This window comes from Anarrhichthys ocellatus, unplaced genomic scaffold (genome assembly GCF_004355925.1).
Source record: "Anarrhichthys ocellatus isolate YVR2014 unplaced genomic scaffold, GSC_Weel_1.0 scaffold7, whole genome shotgun sequence".
Taxonomy (NCBI): Eukaryota; Metazoa; Chordata; class Actinopteri; order Perciformes; family Anarhichadidae; genus Anarrhichthys; species Anarrhichthys ocellatus.
The window spans coordinates 355,795-375,701 of NW_022280037.1; the positions used below are offsets into that span (position 1 = coordinate 355,795).

At 41.5% G+C, this 19,907-nt stretch overlaps 4 protein-coding genes across 7 annotated transcripts in view; 1 reads left to right on the forward strand and 3 right to left on the reverse strand.

The window, feature by feature from the left end:
* The first annotated feature begins 518 nt into the window (after positions 1 to 518).
* Positions 519 to 3,391, forward strand: gjb3 (gap junction protein beta 3). The gene is made up of 2 exons (XM_031848128.1): positions 519 to 699; positions 1,388 to 3,391. Exon 2 carries the CDS (start codon positions 1,458 to 1,460, stop codon positions 2,319 to 2,321), a length of 864 nt encoding a protein of 287 aa, XP_031703988.1. The 5' UTR covers positions 519 to 699; positions 1,388 to 1,457; the 3' UTR covers positions 2,322 to 3,391.
* A 494-nt stretch (positions 3,392 to 3,885) lies between these two features.
* On the reverse strand, positions 3,886 to 6,594 carry hmgcl (3-hydroxy-3-methylglutaryl-CoA lyase). Its single transcript, XM_031848127.1, has 9 exons — positions 6,488 to 6,594; positions 6,219 to 6,302; positions 5,907 to 6,014; positions 5,675 to 5,770; positions 5,426 to 5,574; positions 5,279 to 5,342; positions 4,957 to 5,145; positions 4,736 to 4,861; positions 3,886 to 4,473 (listed from the first exon to the last, which is right to left on the reverse strand). The coding sequence occupies exons 1-9, from the start codon at positions 6,581 to 6,583 to the stop codon at positions 4,372 to 4,374; spliced, it is 1,014 nt and encodes a 337-aa protein (XP_031703987.1). The 5' UTR covers positions 6,584 to 6,594; the 3' UTR covers positions 3,886 to 4,371.
* A 2,675-nt stretch (positions 6,595 to 9,269) lies between these two features.
* On the reverse strand, positions 9,270 to 16,868 carry zbtb8a (zinc finger and BTB domain containing 8A). Of its 3 annotated transcripts, none has more exons than XM_031847988.1 (4): positions 16,313 to 16,868; positions 14,145 to 15,016; positions 10,418 to 10,587; positions 9,270 to 10,177 (listed from the first exon to the last, which is right to left on the reverse strand). In XM_031847988.1, the coding sequence occupies exons 1-4, from the start codon at positions 16,375 to 16,377 to the stop codon at positions 9,851 to 9,853; spliced, it is 1,434 nt and encodes a 477-aa protein (XP_031703848.1). In that variant the 5' UTR covers positions 16,378 to 16,868; the 3' UTR covers positions 9,270 to 9,850. The 3 variants fall into 3 exon arrangements, with proteins under 3 accessions (XP_031703848.1, XP_031703849.1, XP_031703850.1); XM_031847989.1 differs by having other exon boundaries at positions 14,145 to 15,078; positions 16,313 to 16,375; XM_031847990.1 differs by lacking the exon at positions 16,313 to 16,868 and adding an exon at positions 15,348 to 16,263.
* A 72-nt stretch (positions 16,869 to 16,940) lies between these two features.
* The window catches only part of gale (UDP-galactose-4-epimerase), a 4,109-nt gene continuing 1,142 nt past the window's right edge, over positions 16,941 to 19,907 (reverse strand). The window contains exons 3-11 of one of the 2 annotated variants that reach the window (XM_031847992.1): positions 19,719 to 19,831; positions 18,922 to 19,035; positions 18,472 to 18,648; positions 18,274 to 18,387; positions 18,114 to 18,180; positions 17,914 to 17,999; positions 17,699 to 17,776; positions 17,405 to 17,519; positions 16,941 to 17,311 (exon numbers count right to left, since the gene is read on the reverse strand). In XM_031847992.1, coding sequence (XP_031703852.1) covers positions 17,247 to 17,311; positions 17,405 to 17,519; positions 17,699 to 17,776; positions 17,914 to 17,999; positions 18,114 to 18,180; positions 18,274 to 18,387; positions 18,472 to 18,648; positions 18,922 to 19,035; positions 19,719 to 19,831 — 929 coding nt within the window. In that variant the 3' untranslated portion in view covers positions 16,941 to 17,246. Of the gene's footprint in view, positions 17,312 to 17,404; positions 17,520 to 17,698; positions 17,777 to 17,913; positions 18,000 to 18,113; positions 18,181 to 18,273; positions 18,388 to 18,471; positions 18,649 to 18,921; positions 19,036 to 19,718; positions 19,835 to 19,907 lie in introns of both variants that reach the window. The other variant, XM_031847991.1, reaches the window with a different exon arrangement.

Sequence of the window (19,907 nt, forward strand, 5' to 3'; positions counted from 1 at the left end):
CTTACCACTTGTCATGCTTTTGGAGACGCACAACAACAATCAAATGCATTCACCAGGGTGTGTCTGCCTGGTACGTATCACGAAACATTCAGAAACACGTTGGGACAGGGAGGCAACACTTCCCGACATGCACAAATAAAACAATGGACCCAAATCTGTCGTCTCAAAACTGTCCACTGTGCTAAACTGGGACCTGAACCACATATGTGTGGGATCAAATCACCGAGGCCCTCATTGGTTTATCTGGCTCCAAACTTATTGTCCATGTTTTAGGTCTAGCTCCAAACCTACCCAAAGCACCTGGAGATGGTTTCTGTGTTACCTGTGTGTGTGTGTGTGTGTGTGTGTGAGTGTGTGTGTGTGTGTGTGTGTGTGTGTGTGTGTGTGTGTGTGTGAGTGAGTAAGTAGTGAGTGTGTGAGAGAGTGTGTGTGTGTGAGAGAGAGAGAGAGAGAGAGTGAGAGAGAGAGAGAGAGAGAGAGTGAGAGAGAGAGAGAGAGAGAGAGAGAGAGAGAGCACATCTGGGGCAGCTCCAGTCTGTCTTCTTTAACCCCACCCACAGGCGCATTTCTCAACCCTGCGCTCGTCTACCTGGTGAAAGGAGACAAATCTGTGCGTTAAAGGACCAAATTCGACGTTAGAGCGGCAAGATATCCCCCATCGCTTGTCTTTAAACTAATAATGGACTAATGCTTCTTTTGGTAAGTGAACAACTTGCTGTAATTAACTTTTGGTGTGTCTGCGATGAGTTGAGGAAGTTCGCGATTCAGCCAAATGGAAAGGAGTTGATTTGGATTTGTTGGCTTTTTGTACGGTAGTCTATGAAACGATAAATAATCCCTGGTGTTTGTCGAAGGGCCTTATGTCGGTTAAGAGCCAAAAATAAATAAATATGTCTGAATAACCACGCAGCCTGTGCGTAAAAGTTTTTTAAACTCCTACACATTTAAATGGCGTAAGTGTGTTTTTATGTTAACACACACACAACAGAAGCTGATAGCGTTTACTTTGTTTCCTAAATTAATATCTGTATCCAAGTTGTGAAGTTGTCGTACTGCTTTCTAAAATATACATGAACTCCGGTTGTGTTAATAACGTTGGTCCAACTTGTTTCCCTAAGGAACGGTTTGGCTCGAGGCCTCCTCCTAACTCTGTGCTATTGTCATCAGTGGTTGTTTCTGGCAAGGTTGATGAATGAGGCCTGTGGGAGGTGTTTTTATTTTTTTATTTTTGCATTAAATCAGCTTTTGAAGATACATGTGTGGTTTAAAAAGTCAGAATGAGAAGTTATTTGTTATTGAAGTGAGACACCACTAACACAGAGTGAAAGCAGAATACTCAGCAGACAATGAAAGCCTGTTCACCCATTTTTCAATCTGTCTCGTCCAGGTTTGAAGATAAACTACTACTAGCAAGAGAGGAATTCCTCAGAAGAGGGTTCTGACTGCCAGCCAAGGACATGGACTGGAAGACCTTCCAAGCCCTCCTCAGTGGGGTGAACAAATACTCCACGGCGTTTGGGCGGGTATGGCTGTCTGTGGTGTTTGTATTCCGGGTGATGGTGTACGTGGTGGCAGCGGAGCGAGTGTGGGGCGATGAGCAGAAGGACTTTGACTGCAACACCAAGCAGCCCGGCTGTGCCAACGTCTGTTACGACTACTTCTTCCCCATCTCCCACATCCGCCTGTGGGCCCTGCAGCTCATCTTTGTCACCTGCCCGTCCTTCATGGTGGTCATGCACGTGGCGTACCGCGACGACCGTGAGCGCAAGCACGCGGCAAAGCACGGAGACACCAACAAGCTGTACAGCAACACGGGCAAGAAGCACGGCGGCTTGTGGTGGACCTATCTGATCAGCCTCTTCGTAAAGACAGGCATCGAGGTCGCCTTCCTCTACATCCTCCACCACATCTACGACAGCTTCTACCTGCCAAGGTTGGTCAAGTGCCACATGGCGCCCTGCCCCAACCTGGTGGACTGTTACATCGGCCACCCTACTGAGAAGAAGGTCTTCACCTACTTCATGGTTGGAGCTTCAGGCCTCTGCATCGTCCTCAACATCTGCGAGATCCTTTATCTCATCTCCAAGCGCTTTGTACGTATCGCGAACAAGATGGGTAAGCGCAGTCGCAACACGGCTGTGCGTCAGGATGATTACAACAAGGACCCCTTCAGCAACAGCAATGTGTCCTTGCTGAAGCGGGACCTGAAAGATCAGCCTCCATCCTTTAGGACCGCAATGAAGCCTTCACACAGGCTATCTGGACTCAAACTGGAAGGTAAGATACGGGCCTCTGCTCCTGATCTGTCCAGTTCTAAGTGAACGGAAGTCAGATTGCAGCACTCACCAGTGCTTGGGCTAGAACCCAATCACAAACATCAGACTCAGAACAATGAGCCAAAAGCTTCCATGTGTGTCAGACCCTGGAAGTTGAGTCATCAGTACTGGATTCATCCTGTGGGCCCCTGTGTCCACATCTAAGACTCTTTTTGAGCGCATGAACTTTGGTTTCCAAGTCAACATCCACAATATTTACAAGTGAGCTAGAGCCAAAAATGATTTGTAAAGGACACAATGGCTTTCTTCTTTGAATACGATAACGGTCTGTGTGCCTTTTCAACGTCACCCCTTCACCCATATTAGAACATACCCGAGCTTTCTGTCTTTCTTGTGAATAGAGTTTTGACACAGGAGGGGGAGGAAATGAGACGCTCAGCATCACGCAAGGAGGGCAGGACACACCTGGCAGAGGTATTCACCCTCCCTGCCAGTGAATACAGTGGTGTCTCAGGGTGCTCTGGTGTCACTGAATGTTACATGCACATTTCAGTGATCTCCTTTGTTTAACTGAACGTACATCATAGCTTTATCTTCCCCATTTGCCAGCCCGATGACCTTAAAATCATCAAAGAATTGTACAAATATTCTGCATTGGAGTGTGGACACTCCAAAGTCATAGAGTCATGGCTGAGTAATACTTGAAGGTGTGCAAACTGGCCAATTTTATTTTTTCTCAGAACTCCTATATCATTAGTAGATTTCTACATCATCTAAAGCCTCAGCAGACATATGCTTGGTTTATGCTGCACAGTCACGCTGTACATAGACTGCCTGTGTTTTGACTTGCTTGTACACAAACTCGCCTCATCCAAGACCACTGTTGATTTAAATAAGACAAAAGGAATGCTGCTGTTGAATTCTGTGTTGGTAGTGCTGGAGCGCAGAGGAGAGGAGGTGGGATGAAGTTTGGACAAACCGATGGCTCATTGAACTATAACTCATTTTTGTGATACGAACTGTCCACTGTGGACATCAGGTGAAAATGTATTTTATGGCTCTTGTTGTTAATGTAATTTCTTACAAAACTAAATATATTAAATGTATTGAATGTGTGTTGCTGTTTGGTGTTCATTTTATTTCTGGAATATAGTTTCTATTTATATGTGGGAGGGACAAGCTAAGGACCTGAATCTTTCCATTGCTTCCGACTCATAATAACTTCTTACACCAACGATCACCAGGATTGCATGCCAATAAATATTTACCCATTAGAATTCACTGTGAGTCACCATGACATGCTATTTTACTGTTTGTGGTGCCTAGTGATGTATGTTTTAAAGGGTTGTGAAGAATCTCAGTCTGCCTGTCAGACGTGTCAGTCAGGTTTTAACAAGGTGCGGCGAAGAAAAGTTTGTTTATTCTGAATCATTTCTGCAACAAACTGCAAAAACACTACGGAGGTTGTAAAGTTTGAGCTCCTTATATGGTCAAAGATGGCTTCAAATAAACTTTGTAAGCAACATTTGTAAAAAGAGGTTACGCATCCAACTATGTTTCCGAGCCTGTATATTCATAACAATGCTGCCAACTTTAGATCAAGGACACATTTGATTTATAAAATATTATTTATTTTTAAAATTCACAATCTCGTCAGATATGTACATGTTTAATTTGAAGAGAGGCAATTTAAAATAAATATACAGCCAGTACAATGCCCAAGTTCATAACGGACTGTTTATCCATCGCTAACATATTAAATTTTACTGGTTCATTTATAAATATAAACAAAGTCTGTGATTTACCCACTGCCCAGAAAGGAATGTAAGCACACTGTTAAAGAAACAGGTTAAGGCACAGTTTCCAATAAGTATCATCTGTACGATTAGACCGACTTTACATAAGGCACTGTTCCAGCTATCATGGAGTGAATATTTAATCAGATACTTTATTCAAACAGTGGGAGGGTTCAGTACCATCTAAATGTTATAAACTAAAATTAGAATAGGGAGAACTGAACATACAGAGGAGGATGGCTCCGGGTTACATGGTTGTGTTGCAGTGTACAGTGTGTGAAAAAGACTTTGACTTTTGTCTACAGCTTGCAGGTAGCCTGCGCCACTTTGGAGCTGGTCTTTCTGTTCAGGGTGCGACAGATGAAAGCTCCAGCGTCCATCAGCTTTGAGAGGTCCACTCCCTGAGGTGAGGGCAGAGAGTCAAAGGGTCAAACCTGGGGGAGCTCACATCGTACACAATAATCACAACTGCAATCTAAATCACGATGGGGTGGACTGGAACATTTGGCAAAGTTTGCGCATTTAATTCACGAAAGAGCAGTCATAAGAAAAATAATATATTAAACTAAACACAAAAGCAAGAGCAGCGTCTTTAATCTATACTATAAATGGACTAAAACATAGGGGGGAGGCTAAAGAGGAACATAAAGTGTGACTTCTTACTGTTTGAATCCCAAGTCCATGCAGCATGTAGACTACATCTTCAGTAGCAACATTTCCAGATGCCCCATTGGCGTAGGGACAGCCGCCCAGCCCAGCTACTGACGAGTCTACCACACTGATTCCCATCTGCAAAACACAAAAAAAGAATTTGCACATTGTATCGCACTAACTACATCATTCAATGATATTTTTTTAAATAGCATTACAGGACCAGGTCTGACCTGTAAGGCTATGAGGATGTTGGCCAGGGCCTGGCCGTAGGTGTCGTGGCAGTGCACGGCCAAGGCATTAACTGGCACCTCTCTGCTCACCGCCTCCAGCATTTTAATCATGCTACCTGGAGTCCCCACTCCAATAGTGTCACCCAGAGAGATCTCATAGCAGCCCATGGAGTACAGACGCTTAGCTACCTGCAAGATAGAGTCAAAGCTTGACCCGGCTGCATGAACAGTGCTTCTGTTGTGTTCATGCTATTTGTCAAAGGACGATCAATAGATGTCCGACAGTCAATGTAGTGTACACATGTATCAAGTGAGAACTCACATGTGCAACTCTTTCAGGTGCCACCACGCCTTCATACGGACATCCAAGAACACATGACACATAACTGCGGTGACAAAAAACAGGGATGAAATTCATGCAAAAGTCGCACTCTATATTTCCAATGGTTTAGAAATGTGTAGAGCCTACCCTCTAACTGGCACACCAGCCTCTTTAGCTGTTGTCATAATCTCGTCAAAGCGCTGTAAACTCTCGTCCACTGAGCAGTTTATGTTCTTCTTACTGAACAGCTCAGATGCAGCACCAAATATGGCTACCTCTGAGGCGCCTGCCTTCACCTGTCGTTAAGTAAGAGCAAGAAGAGGGCATTTTACATGAAACATTTAGACACATCACCTGCAGTGTAAGATTTATGCTATGTCAGTGTAAGAAACTCACAGCAGCCTGGAAACCCTTGAGGTTGGGGGTGAGGACCGGGTAAGACACTCCAGGTTTCCTATCGATCCCTTTCATCACCTCCACCTGGTCTGCCATCTGACATTTGGACGCAGACGACAGAAAACCAATTAGTGCTGGAGAAAACAAGCCACGTCCATGCAGTTTGTACACCACCCTACGTGGGGGCAGGTCAGCACTATCCACATGAATGGCTCTGGGACAACAAACTCACCTGTGGAACCCATTTCGGCGATACAAAGCTGGTGGCCTCAATGACTGACAGCCCTGATGCTGACAACATGTCAATCAAATGAATTTTAGTCTCCGTTGGAACGATAGTCTGTGAGTGGAAGCAGTGAAGACACAAGAAGAGGAACACTTGAAAACCACTGACACAAATGCACGACTGACATTCCTTCATCCGGGTTACACAACTCATGAGCTCTGCACCTGCTCCACATCAGTAAAGCTATTAATGCTATTTCCTAGCTAATAGCTGCTGTGTAACGTTAATGATTAACTAATCAAAATCACATAAGGTTACCTTTTCATTCTGAAGACCATCTCTGGGTCCCACCTCCACTATTTTCACCTTCTCTGGAAGACCTCGACCTGCTCTGGCGCCAGCCTACACACACACACACAAAGATATTTAATACTGGTGTAAAATAGCAACAGCTGCTTAGGTCACCAACTATGTTAGCTTGACCGCAGAGGAGGCTAACAGGTAGCGGACACGCATCACCGTCCAGGCCGCTGGCTCGTCGTGCACAGTGGAAGCTGCTGGAAGATAAACGCGAAAAGGAAACTCACTGCGTTGACCTTTGCCGCTGAGCTGAACGCCACATACTGCTGACCCATTGCTGGACCTAAAGCATTTCTGTTGACAAGTCTCATCACCGCCGCCATGATGGTCCAGCCTACAGCCTCTGACGTCAGTTCTTCCTCGACAGGAGAGGTACGGACACCTCACAGATGACAACAGCCCCGCAGCGCCATCTATGGGCCGGGAATGTGAATTGAAAAAATAACAATTTTGTGTATCCGTTTATTCACCCAGTGGTATTAAATGTAACTAATAGAAAAATAAATCGCCATTAAACTTCATTTCTTCTGTATTTAATCTTCTTTAATTTATGTTCAAATATGCAGGTGAGGCATTCACCCCACCCATGTCCTCCAACCTGAATACCGGCTTCTTCCCCCACTGCAGGCTTAACTGCTAAGGACTCCTTTGTCCCCCTGTCCATCAAAGCCCTAAATGACAAGCTAGCCAGAGCCTAACCCCTATAACGCTGATTGTTATTTTAACTGTACACATGTACTTTCTATGATGATTATATGTTGATGAGGCTGCTCTACTCTTACTGTACATATTATGTACACTATTACGATGACTACAGGTGTGTTGTACGATGGGCAGTGTGCAATTTATTTGTGGACTGGCGACAGTCTGTGTATGTACTGTATGTAATGTATGCACTATGTTATTTTTGTTGTTTTGAGACTTGATACAATCACTCAAAGAATTTCAACTGTGGATGTTGTCACTTAGAACTAGAGCCATCCTTGCGATACATCACAACATTCTCCACTCATGTGGGACTGGGACGTTACAAATGACAAAACTTTGGCATCTCCTTTACTGCAGAAGTCTTCCAAAATGCCATTCAACAAGCCATTGATTGCAGGAGTTACCAACCTAAGTGATGACATTTTGGTAGCAGAACAAGATCTGCCCCTGATCAAGCTCTTAGGGAATAACTTCAGCGACTGAAGGAGAAGAACCTGACTCTCAACAAGGTCAAGTGGTCATATGCACAAACCACTGGATTTCTTCGGGTATATCAGGAGTATTTCGAAAAAAGTCATGAAATAGTCATAGTAGAACATGTCTAAAAAAGTCATAAAAAAGCCATACTATAATATGTCGAAAATAAATTGGAAAAATGTCCTCGTATACCATATTGAAAAAAGTACTGAAAAAGTCATAGTATAGCATGTTGAAAAAGTTATAAAAAGGCATACTATAGTATGTCGGCATGCTATAGTATGTCGGAATTAAGTCGTACAAAAGTATGTAGAAAAAAGTCATAAAAAAATCATACTATAGTAAGTCAAAAAACGTGGTAAAAATGTCCTCGTATAGCATGTTAATAAAAGTCATGAGAAAGTCATACTCTAGTATGTCGAAAATAATCCTAAAAATTCATAATATAACATGTCAAAAAAAAGTCCTTATATGTTAGTATGTCGGAAAAAAGTAATAAAATAATCATAGTAGAACATGTTGAAATAAGTCATAAAAAAGCCATACGACAATATGTAGGAAATAAATGTCCTTGTATAGCATGTTGAAAAAGTTATAAAAAGGTATGCTATAGTATGTCGGAATTAAGTCATACAAAAGTCAGAGTATAGCATGTCGAAAAAAGTCGTTATTATAGTATGTCGGAAAGAAGTCATAAAATAGTCATAGCAGAACATGTTGAAATAAGTCATAAAAAAGCCATAATATGTAGGAAAAAAATGTCCTTGTATAGCATGTTGAAAAAATTATAAAAAGGCATGCTATGCTATAGTATGTCAGAAAAAAGTCACAAAATAGTCATAGTATAGCATATTGAAAAAAGTCATAAAAAAATCATACGATAGCATGTTGAAAAACGTCATAAAAAATCATACTATATAACATTGAAAATAATAATTAAAACGGCATACTATATCATCTCAAAAAAGTCATAAAAAAGTCATACTGGAGGATGTCAAAAAAAGTCATAAGTCAGTATAGTATGTCAAAATCAAGTCATAAAAAAGTCATAGTATAGCATGTTGAAAGGAAGTCATAAAAATCATACTAGAGCATGTCGAAAAAGGTCATGGTGTAGTATGTCGAAAAGAGATCAAAAAATTGTAAAAATGTCCTCATATACCATGTCAAAAAAAAGTCAAAAAAAATCTCACTATACCATGTTGAAAAAAGTCACAAAAAGCCATAGTATAGCAAGTTGAAAAAAGTATATTATGTCGAAAAAAAGTCATAAGTATGTTAAAAAACAACATTAAAGGGCGTACTATAGCATGTCGATAATAGTCATAAAAAGTCATAAAAAAAATTGAAAAAATTCCTAGTATTGTAAATCGAAAAATTCACAAAAAAAGTATGTCGTAAAAGGTCAGATCATAGTATGTTGAAAATAGTCATTGAAAGTCCAGTGCAGCATGTCTTAAAAAGATTATAGTATATTATGTAGCAATAAGTCAGAAAAAGTTATAGTCCTAGCATAGTATGTTGAAAATATTCAATAAAAAGTCATAGTATTGTGTGGAAAAGTTATTAAAAATGTATAGAATAGAATGTCTTTGTAGTCTCAAAAAGGTCTTAAATTGTGATGTCATTTAAAGTTACATAAATTACATAAAATCACAGCGTAGAAACAATGTTATCGTAGCATTCTGAAAACAGACAATCTGCATTTTATTTGCGTATTCCACTTTTTCTCCTTAAAAATACTTGTCCCGAGTATAATTTCGTTTTATAACATTCAATTGTACTTCCCTTTATGCAACAATGGGGTGAAATAACGCACAAACAGAAATTTATAAAATATCTTTAATGTGTCAAAAAGTAACAAAACAAACAAACAAATAAATTATAATTGGTTTTGTATCATAGTGCATATCATAATCAAACATAATCATAAAAACTGCATTTGTGTAAAATTGGGAAAAATCCGCTCTTGACTTTCCTTACAGCGAGTAGGGAAATAGCATTAGAGTCATTATTCTGTCCAAAACATAGCAGAGTGCTCTTCCATGCATATGGAAAAACACATCTTTGAAAGAGTATCATTTAACCATAATACAATCAAAGGAAACACAGCTTTGGATACTGCATATCTTTATGAAGCTTAGCAAAAAGCATTCCACTTTGTCACAAAGGTCAACATCTCATTTAAAGTAAAGATTAACCAGTTGCATTTAAATAAGCGACAACTAACATATATCAAGTGTGTGTATTTACATTAGTGGATCACATATTTTTTGCATAAATTCTCTTGCATGGCTTAAGCACACACATACACACACACACACACACACACACACACACACACACACACACATACAAAGGTTATTATTCCTGCATGCTCTCTGCACACACACTTTGGTTCCATTTCACTGCAGCTCCTCATCACTGTCGTCCACTTGCTGGATGATGAGGTCGGCCCCCGAGTCTTCAGCCAGGTCGTCGTCGTCGTCGTCATCGGCCACCATCCAGCTCCTCTTGCTGTCCCCCTCCTCTTCCCCGTCCACCCCCAATAAGAGGGCCGGCTCCTCACTGGCACTATCTAGACTGTCCATGGGGATGTCATCACAATCCACTTCCTGGATGCATGCGGTGCACATGCGGTAGCGTCGTGTGCCCTCACACACCACATGCCCAGTCTCGTCCGTCACTTGACACTTACACTTCCTACACACCAGCTTCCTGGCTTGATGTATCTGTGGTGAAAGAAGAAACACAAATTGTTACATCAAAAAGTGTTCCCGTTTGCGTTTCTGTAGCCGTATAACAACAAAGGGGTTGTTGAAAACACTAATACACCTTAGAAAACAATAGATCTTTTGTTTTTGTACGCTATGGCGCAGCCTGGAGTGTAAGTTTTATCCCAAATTCTATGTTTCTGAAGCTGTTACAACACAAATGAAGGACATTCACCTCCTGGTTGTAAATAAACATACCGTCTCAAAATGGCTACGAAGATGCTCCAGGCGTGTAAAGCGTTTATTGCAGGCCTGACAGGGGTACGGCCTCTCTCCAGTGTGGCAGCGCAAGTGACGCTTCAGGTCTGCCTTCCTTTTCACCGTGTGTGTGCAAAAGGGACATTTGAAACGCATAATGGGGTTGGAGTCTGCAAAAGAGGAAGAGAAACTGTTCAGAACTGTGGCTTTCTGTTTATTCCTTGGCTATGGAGAGAACTGGCTTCTTTTGAAGGGTACTCATGCTACTCTGCTGATATTATTCCGTTCCTCACTTCTCTTGAAAACTATGTAGTCATGAAAAAATAGTAATACAGTATTTATTGAAAAAGCATGATAAATAAGGTCATAAAAAATCTAAATATAGTATGACTAAAAAAAGACTTAAAAATATATAGCATTTTAAAAAAGTCGTAATGTAGTATGTCAAAAAAATCTATAAAAAAGTCAAATTATAGCATGTCTAACAAAGGCATAGTGTAGCATGTCAAAATAATCATATTATAGTTTAAATCATAAATCATCAAAAAAATCATTGTATTTGATTTCGTAAAATGATGTGAATGTATGTGAAAAAAGTCATAGTATAGTATGTCGAAAGAAGTCATAAAAAGGTCATGGTATAGAGACTTTATCTGTTATTGAAACCATTTATTTTAGTTCTATTCTTGTGTTTACAGCATTGTTGGGCAGTGAACTACCATCTTAACATTCTGATCATATTGGACTCTAAGATCGTTTCTTTTTTGTGCCTTCATTTCGGCTTTGAATGGGTACGTTTGCTCAAAAGATGTGTGCTTTGTCTGGTAGTGGTGCTTCACATTGCCTTTTAATAATCACCACGGTCACTGAACAGAAGAGACATACTGGTTTTAAACTGTCCGTGGGAAGAATGAACATATAAGAGTCTGTCCACTGTTGGTTAAAGACTCTGCTCTCACTGTCCACATTTCTGTTCTTGGAGCACGCCATGAGAAATAACTTCTCCAACTCAGACTTATCGTCTGGAAGAAGTCATAGTGAAGTATGTCACAAAATGTCATAAAAAAAGACATACTATAGTTTGTCATTAAAAAGTCATAAAAACGTCATATTATATAGTATGCTATTAAAAATCCTAGTATAGCATGTTTGATGTACTTCGGGCTGCTGATTGGGGAGTAATCAGTTGCTCTGGACACACCTGGGCCCGGTGTAGCACATGAATAAAATCCTGAGCAGGAGAAGTCATTTCACTCCATAACTTTGTTGTTGCTTCAGGTTTCTTTTCTTTGTTTTTGCAGCACAACACCCATGCAGCACATTTTCAGGCATGCATTTTCTACACTACTGACTTCACAGATTCCTCTCATTCATTTATTTGACTCATATACGCTTTTTGTAATAAAACAACCAAGTATAACCGCGTGTCGCTCATTTTTGTCACATTTTTAGAGCTCGGCTGTGACACGAGATGCAAATGTCATAATATAATATGTCACAAAAAGTCATAGTGTAGCATGTCATCAAAATTTATAAAAATGTCATTATACAGTTTTTCTTAACAAGTCATAAAAAGTCATAGCATTGTATGTCACAAAATCTCATGAAAATATTATAGTATAGTTCATCATGAAAACTAAATTACAACACAGTGCAGCGCGTCATAAAAAGTCATGAATAGTGTCACAAGTCATATATTAGAGTATGTCGTAAACAAATCATAAAAAGTAATAATATAGGATGTTATAATAAAATGTATTGAATAATATGTCACAAATAGCCATAGACATGCTGTAGTATAGCATGTCAAAAGAATAAAATGGTAGCATGTCACAGAGCATGTCATTAAAAAACGTCAAGGAATAGTACACAAATAGTCAGACATGTACCATGAATAAAAAATGACATCTTATAGCATGTCATAAAAAAGTAATTTAAACTATGTCACAAAAGTAATTAAAACGTCAGTATAGCATGTCATGAAAAAGTCATTGTACAGTGTGTCACAAAAAGTAATAAAAACAGTGCATGTCATTACAAAATCACATTTCAAAAAAGTCACAGTATGCTGCGTCCCAAAAAGTCACAGTATGTCACATAGACATAAAAACATCTTACAATGTTATAAAATGTCATAGTATAGTATGTCACACTAAAGTCATAGTAAAGTATGTCACAAAAGGTAAGAAAACATCATAGTATAGCATGTCATAAAGAAGTCAGAGTATGTCACAATAAGTTGTAAAAATGTCACAAATTAGTATGTAAAAAGAAAGTCATAGAATAGTATGTAACAAAAAGCCACAAAAAACGTCATATAGCTTATCATAAAAAAGTCATGAAAAAAGTATAGCATGTCATAAAAAAATATAGTGATAGTGTAGCATGACACAAAAAGTCAAGAAAACGTCATCATATACCTTTTCATGAAAAAAGTTAGCGTAGAGTATGTAAATAAAATCACAAAAGTAAAGTATGCCATAAAAAAGTCATAAAAAGTAATTTCATGGCATTTCATAAAAATGACATACTGTAATAAAGTATGTCACAAAGAGTAACAGTGAATTATGTCATGAAAAAATCATATAAATGTCATAGTATAGCAAGTTATAAAAGAGTCATAGTATAGCATGTTGAAAAAAGTCATAGTTAAGTTTGTCACAAAAAGCCATCAAAACATCATAGTATGCCAGGAAAAGTCATGGTATGCCATGTCAAAAAAGTCATAGTCATAGTATAGTTTTTAATAAAAAAGTTATAAAAAGTCATAGTATGGTATGTCACAAAAAGTCTAACGTAATAGTATCGTATGTCATAAAAAAGTAATTAAGTCGTATTATAGCATGTCAATAAAAAGTCATAAACACGATATAGTATAGTTTTTCATAAAAATTACATAAAAAGTACAGCATTTCATAATAACGTCATAGTAAGGGAGGTCAAAAAAAGTCTAATCTAATCATAAAAATTCATTAAAAGTAATAAAATAAAAATGTAGTATTGTCTGACATGAAAATTCCTAGTATGTCACATAAAAGTCATTAATAGTCATAGAACAGCTTGTCACAAAAAGTCATGAAAAAGGCCTAGGATAGCATGTGAGAAAAAGTCATAAAAAAGTCAAAAACAAGCGGCGATGCTCAAAGTCGGCGTATAAGACACATCATACAATCTGGCCAAAAAAAAAATTTAACTGACCAAGCTGTCAGCCCGCATATCAGCGGCCAAGTTGTGGAGAGGTACAGTAGTGTCGGTACTGGTAAGCCAAGCACACCGTCCAAAACTATAAAAGTGAGCAAACTGTTTTCCCACACTGTGTATCCAGGGGCCGAGTAGCGGCTGGGGGTCGGCGATGCACTCAGCTATTTTATAATTAACAGCCTCTACCGGCCAGGGCGCTGGTTAAGTGTAGTGAGTGAGGAGTCGGTAGGCAGTCGATGGCAGTATAAAACAGACAATAAAAAGGTGTTTTGAGAAAGTGTGAGTTTCTGCAACCACAAGAGGTCCTTGAGCATGTAGCCATAACTGGCCACTGCAGCAGAATGCGAGATTAGCCGTGGACAGACACAGAGGTGCACACTCACTCACAGACATAGGCAAGCGATCCTATGATTCTCCTGGCGCAGATAAAAATTCACAGTACAGTTCGTCATCAAAAAGCTATAAAATGTCACAATGTAGTATGTCATAAAAAAGTCGCCCTTTAATTTTCTCACATACAACTCACCTCTATTAAAGTGTCCAATAACACCCAAAATAGGTGGCAGAGTAGCATACAGCTCCTCCGCCTTTTCAGCCTTTTGAGTCCTCGCCTCCTCGATGTCTAAGTCTTCAGGTTGGTTGGAGCGATTGGATGCTCTCCTCTTAGTTCCCCCTTTACCTCGCCGGCGCTCTGATCCAGGCAAGGTGTACAAAGGGTCCTGGGGGTCCTGCAGGTCGTCTGCCTCTGCATTGAGATCATCAGCAGGGCTGCTTGGGCTAGTCTTTAGAGCTGAGGAAGATGACTCTTGGTCTGGGTCCTTCCCCATGAAGCCACACTGGGATCGTGAGTTGTCCCTGGTCCAGAGCGCCGGTGGTGGGCTGACAGAGCTGGGGCCTTGCTGCTGCTGCTGCTCGGAGGCCTCGTCTACTACTCCACTGTTAAAACTGCAGGTCTCGGACAAGCTGATGCAGCGGTCACTGTCTTCATCTTTCACGCTGATGTCCAAGGAGGATTTGATGAAGTTCTTGCAGTAGTTGATGACATTGTTCATCTGCAGGTAGCTGGCTGCAGACATCACCTCAATCACATTGTGACTCGAGAGGTCGAGTTGGCCGGAGTAGATGAAATCCAGGATGACGACGAAGGTCTCTGGGCTGAAGGTGTCGAAGGTGGCGTTGACAGAGTCAGACAGCCCGTCGGGCCCCTGAGACAGCAGCATGCGGAAGTAGCCGCTGCTGGCGAACAGGACGTTGCGGTGGGCCCTGAAGAGCTGGCCCTCCACCAGCACACTGCAGTCACAGAAAAGCTCCTGGCGGCGCTGCTGGTTGAGCTGCTTCAGCAGGCTGCTTTGGTGAGCCACCGTGATGTCAGCAGTGTTGAACCACCTCTGAGGCTGCCTGCAAGGAGACAACATGATAGCACTCACACTGGTTGGGCATGCAGCATAGACCGACTTGTTCTGCAAGAAAATAACAGAACAAAGAGGCCTTGTAGACACTCATTACTGAAATTGAGAGACTTGCATTTGATCCTGAATTAACAAGCGATGACTTTATATGTATGAGCCTACATGCATACATAATGCTTAATTTAAATTTTACATATCAAGGATGAAAACATGCCCTGGTGGAGTGTGATTCGCGGGACATCTGACCTTATCATTAGCTTACTTTGGAACACGGTTATGCTACAGACCCCAAATATTAAAAGCAGGTCACATAAACACACCAGTGACACCCCATTGATGTAGCTGTCAATTCTCCCCCGTCTTTGTTTCTGCCCTGGACTATCTCCAGCTCCGCTAGACCAATCCGCCCACCAGGCTTTCATTCTGCCCCGTGATTGGCTGGACGAGCAATCAATCACAATCGTCTTCTAATGGGCTACACCCGACTCCAGTCAGGGAGCATCGGGTGGCAAAACCCTGTAATCATCTCTGAGGGAAGCCAGAGCGCGCATGAAATCTCTGATGCTACAAACACAACAGACTCACGGGAAGTGAAAATAAAAGCAGTGCGGCCGGGCATGGCATCCCAAGAGACACAAATTGCCGCAACCTCATATGGAGAATAGTTCTTTTTCCTATAGTAACCTATTTAGCCATCCTCGCGCAGCCTATACTCTGAATTACACGCATTCATTATTAATTATGCGATGCTGGCTGACAGGATCCACAGCGCCCGATAACCCACGGCGCAACGCCCGCAAGACTCCACAGTGCTCATAGCGTCACGCAAAAAACAAGACTAGTATCCTCATCAAGCTATTCTCCCATAATTCCGGCGTCGGTCGACCTACAAAACGACATGAGAGTGCTGCAGTCCTGCGAGAGAAAAGCGGGCAGCGACGCACCAGAGCAGCCCAGTCTGTCCTGGAGCGACGCCCACTTCAGGCTCCAGCCAGCACACAATAGAAAAACAGACACAAACCTCCAGCAACTGAGCATGCTGAGCTGATAAAATGAATATATTCACATAGGATATCATAATAAGCACAACACGCGCTAAAAACGCCCGTTTTCCTTCTCAAGACCACCCCCTTCTCTCCTCGCCGGAGGTCCGGAGCGCAGCGAGCAGCGAGGAGGATTTGCCTGCTGCCCAAACCCAGCGACTCTTTCCCAGGCGTGAGGTGTCGGTAGGACCCGCTTACGCCCCACGCCGTGATACCCCCTGACAAAATCCATCGATACTCACTGGTGACTTGATTCACCCGGCGCCCGATAGAGTCTACTCGCCCCCAAGTCTGCCACCATTTCCATTTTTTTTTTTTAATTTCTTTTGCGTTTTTTTTTTCTCGTCCAGGGTCCACAGTCAGGCACTTCCTGCTCAGCCCTAAAGACCGAAACCCGGTTAGAGCGACTGAAGCACTGTGCTGACGTGGGTGTTTATTAACTGGGTGCCCGAGGGTTCAAGGAGCCATTTAAAGCCCTAGTGCCCCGTTTAAATGCAGTGTACTGTGAACAGAATATTAATATTGGACACCGAATACCCCAGCTCTGTAAAATTATGCAATACTACAGTAGTTCTGTAGTTTTTTTTGTGTGATACTCAAACCCTTAAATGACAATATCATATTGGTAGATTTGTTTTATCTGCCTTGGCATGACTATGATTATGTTCCTGTGTTGCTCAAAAGTGACTTTTCAGTAACCACATCATATCCTCAGGTGAGTGCATATTCTACTGGAATATTGTTATGGTTTTGTGTCACTGAAGAATTTGTATTTCATCAATGTAGTCAGCACTTTAACAGTCAATTTCCCTTAATTGCTATCATTTGAATCAGCCCGGTTTCATAATGGAGTGGAATTGAAGGCTTCAGTTTCCTCAGTAAGAAAATGAATTTATTCTTTCTCCTATATATAGCCCACAGATCAATACATCAATAGAGAAAATATCCATTGTTATTAGTTACAACACAGATAAATCAGAGACATATGTTTATTCTAGTGTAAACAGTTAATAAGAACCATTATTGTAGAACAAAGAGAAAATTAAACATGACGAAACATAAAGCATTTCGTCTAATTATGGTGTTTATATGTTATGCAAAAATGAGGATGCTGATGGTTGGCTTTGTCCCGGTGATTTGGAAGATGATTAACAACAACAAACGGCAGGAGTTGCATCAAGAGGCGGTGCCATTGGAAAATCCAGTGGGATTCGTGGACTGCCAGCGCCACAGGTCCTCACCTATACGAGTATGAAATATAACATCAGGATATTATCTCATCTTAAGATAGTCTATAAAATGCATGTAGGTTTTTACAGTGCGTTTGTCCTTACACATTCTTTCCAGGTCAAATTGGGCCTTCCAGCCCAGCTCCTTCTCCGCTAGACAAGGGTCAGCGTAGCAGGATGCTATGTCTCCTCCCCGACGTGGGGCGATTTTGTATGCGATCTATGGAGAGGACGCATTCATTTTAAGCTTAATTGACAAAAAGGAAGGTGCCATTCTTTAACTCCCGGGATAACATGATGGAGTGTGGTCACGGCTACAAGTCACTCAGAAGACACAATGCAACCGCTGACCCTGAAGACAATTCACTTTGGAGAGAAAAGAGCTCTTCTGTCACTCACCTCTCTCCCGGATGCCTTCTCCATGGCTTTCACCATCTGGAGCACAGAGTAGCCTGTACCCGTTCCCAGGTTGTAAACCTACCGACACAACAATGCACACACATGCCAGCACTGCCGTGAATACCTCAATCATGCTTTCACGGCCGTGCACAATGAACCAGAAAATGACTGAAAATGCGTTTTATTTTCTGTTCTTCTCAGAATATCAAATCTACCTGGCAGCCACCGTTGTCCTCCAGCTTCTTCAGAGCTGCTATGTGTCCTTTTGCCAGATCTACGACGTGGATATAATCTCGCACACCTGCCAAGAGAAAGAAAACCTTGAGCTCTCCACCTCCCAAAAATAAAAAAAAGAATATTTCAAAACCAGAATTAAATCTGTGCAACGCAGTTAAAAGGTCTTTTCCCCAAATACCTGTCCCATCAAGTGTGTCATAATCGTTCCCAAATACGCTGAGGTACTTTCTCCTCCCAATGGCAACCTATGGGGGAGATAAATCAAGCAAACAATGTGAAATCATCCATTGCATGCTCTGCTCTGCTCTAGCAGTGTATTTGGCAGAGAGTTCATGTACCTGGGAAACATATGGCAGCAGGTTGTTGGGGATACCCTGAGGGTCCTCTCCTATCTGGCCAGAGCAATGAGCTCCAATCGGGTTGAAATAACGCAGCAGCACTGCATTCCAGTCCTGCTGACACAGAGGCCATAATTAGACACCGTATACATACGCGAGTGTGCGTCTGCGAGTGCGTTTCTGCCTCCTGACCAGTACCTTCTTGGCTTTACATTGGTCGATGATCATCTCCTCAATGAAGTACTTGGTCTTGCCGTAGGGGTTGGTGCAGCCGCCCACGGGGTGCTGCTCGTCGATGGGGAGGTGCTGAGGGTCTCCGTACACCGTGGCTGAGCTGCTGAAGACCAGATTGTGCACCCTGTGAGCCTGCATCACCTGGGACGCATGCAAACAAACACGGCGCACACACATCCAGTCAGCAGTCTAAAGCGCACATGCACCTTAGGAGTAGGATTAAACGCAGAGTTCTGCGTGTACGGTGAGCTCCACAGCCGTTATGAAGGGTGCAGGGCTAGGATTAGCTGACACGGTATCAAAATGAACATACGCTGCCATGCACTCAGAGAGCAAACCTCAAGTGCAAATAAAGATCAGTTCAAAAATGAAGAGCGAAGTGCAGATTTTAATGGAAAAAAAGTGCAAACTGACCTCAAGCAGGTTCATGGAGGCAGTGAGGTTGACTCTGTAGTAGCGTAATGGCTGCTCCACTGACTCCCCAACAGCCTTCAGTCCAGCAAAGTGCATCACCGCACTGAAAGAATGCTGCAACACGGATATATATTTAGGCATGTGTGATGGGTTTTACTAAAGTGAAAGAACGCTCTTTTTTATAGCAAATGTACCCATGCAGTATGGTGGCATTGTCACGTTACCTATTTTTAATGCTACCTGAGCATGTATGGTGGCCAGCAGGGACATTCTTTGGTATATAAACAAACAAAAAAGCAGTCTATATAAGCTAAGCGTGGAATTGTATGAATATTGATGTGTTCTTTAGATATAGTGGATAGTGACCACCACAGACAAAGTCTCCCAGCATTTATTCAATAATTCTTTGAGCTGATTTATGAGGAAAACATGTGTGCAGTTTATTTTCACATTTGGAGAAATCAGATTTTGGGGCTCCAACTAACAATTATTTTCATGATCCATCAATCTGACAAATATTCGCTTGATTAATCGATTTACCAATTTGTCTGCAAAATGTGAAAAAAAAAAAAAAATAGTATAAAATGCCCGACAATCCAAACCCAAAAGATATTTCAACTTATTCACGACAAAGAAAAGCAATAACTTCCTTACGTTTGAGAAAAGCATTTTGGCATTTAGTTCTTTGCTTATTATCAAAATAGTGATTTTGTTTTTTATTGATTGACGAAGCAATTAAACAGGTAATTGCTCCAGCGCTAACACGATTAATAAATCCACTGTAATAACTTTCTGACCTTTTTGAAGAGTTTTTCCAAGCCAGCTTGGTCCAAAAGATCTAGTTCATGAAACTCAATGCTGGTGTCCAGGAGCTTCTCTATCCTCCGTATGCTCTCTGGCACATCCCCCTCTCCTCCATCCACAACAGGATGTAGCGCGCACACACACACACACACACACACACACACACACACACACACACACAC

Coding starts and splice junctions, on each gene's coding strand:
- gjb3 (XM_031848128.1), top strand. CDS start 1,458: ATGGACTGGAAGACCTTCCAAGCCCTCCTCAGTGGGGTGAACAAATAC.
- hmgcl (XM_031848127.1), bottom strand. CDS start 6,583: ATGGCGGCGGTGATGAGACTTGTCAACAGAAATGCTTTAGGTCCAGCA. Junction 6,303..6,487: donor CAGCGGCAAAGGTCAACGCA/GTGAGTTTCCTT, acceptor GTGTGTGTGTAG/GCTGGCGCCAGAGCAGGTCG. Junction 5,575..5,674: donor TCAAGGGTTTCCAGGCTGCT/GTGAGTTTCTTA, acceptor ACTTAACGACAG/GTGAAGGCAGGCGCCTCAGA.
- zbtb8a (XM_031847988.1), bottom strand. CDS start 16,377: ATGGAAATGGTGGCAGACTTGGGGGCGAGTAGACTCTATCGGGCGCCG. Junction 15,017..16,312: donor CCGGGTGAATCAAGTCACCA/GTGAGTATCGAT, acceptor GTCTCCTTGCAG/GCAGCCTCAGAGGTGGTTCA. Junction 10,178..10,417: donor TTCGTAGCCATTTTGAGACG/GTATGTTTATTT, acceptor CTTTCACCACAG/ATACATCAAGCCAGGAAGCT.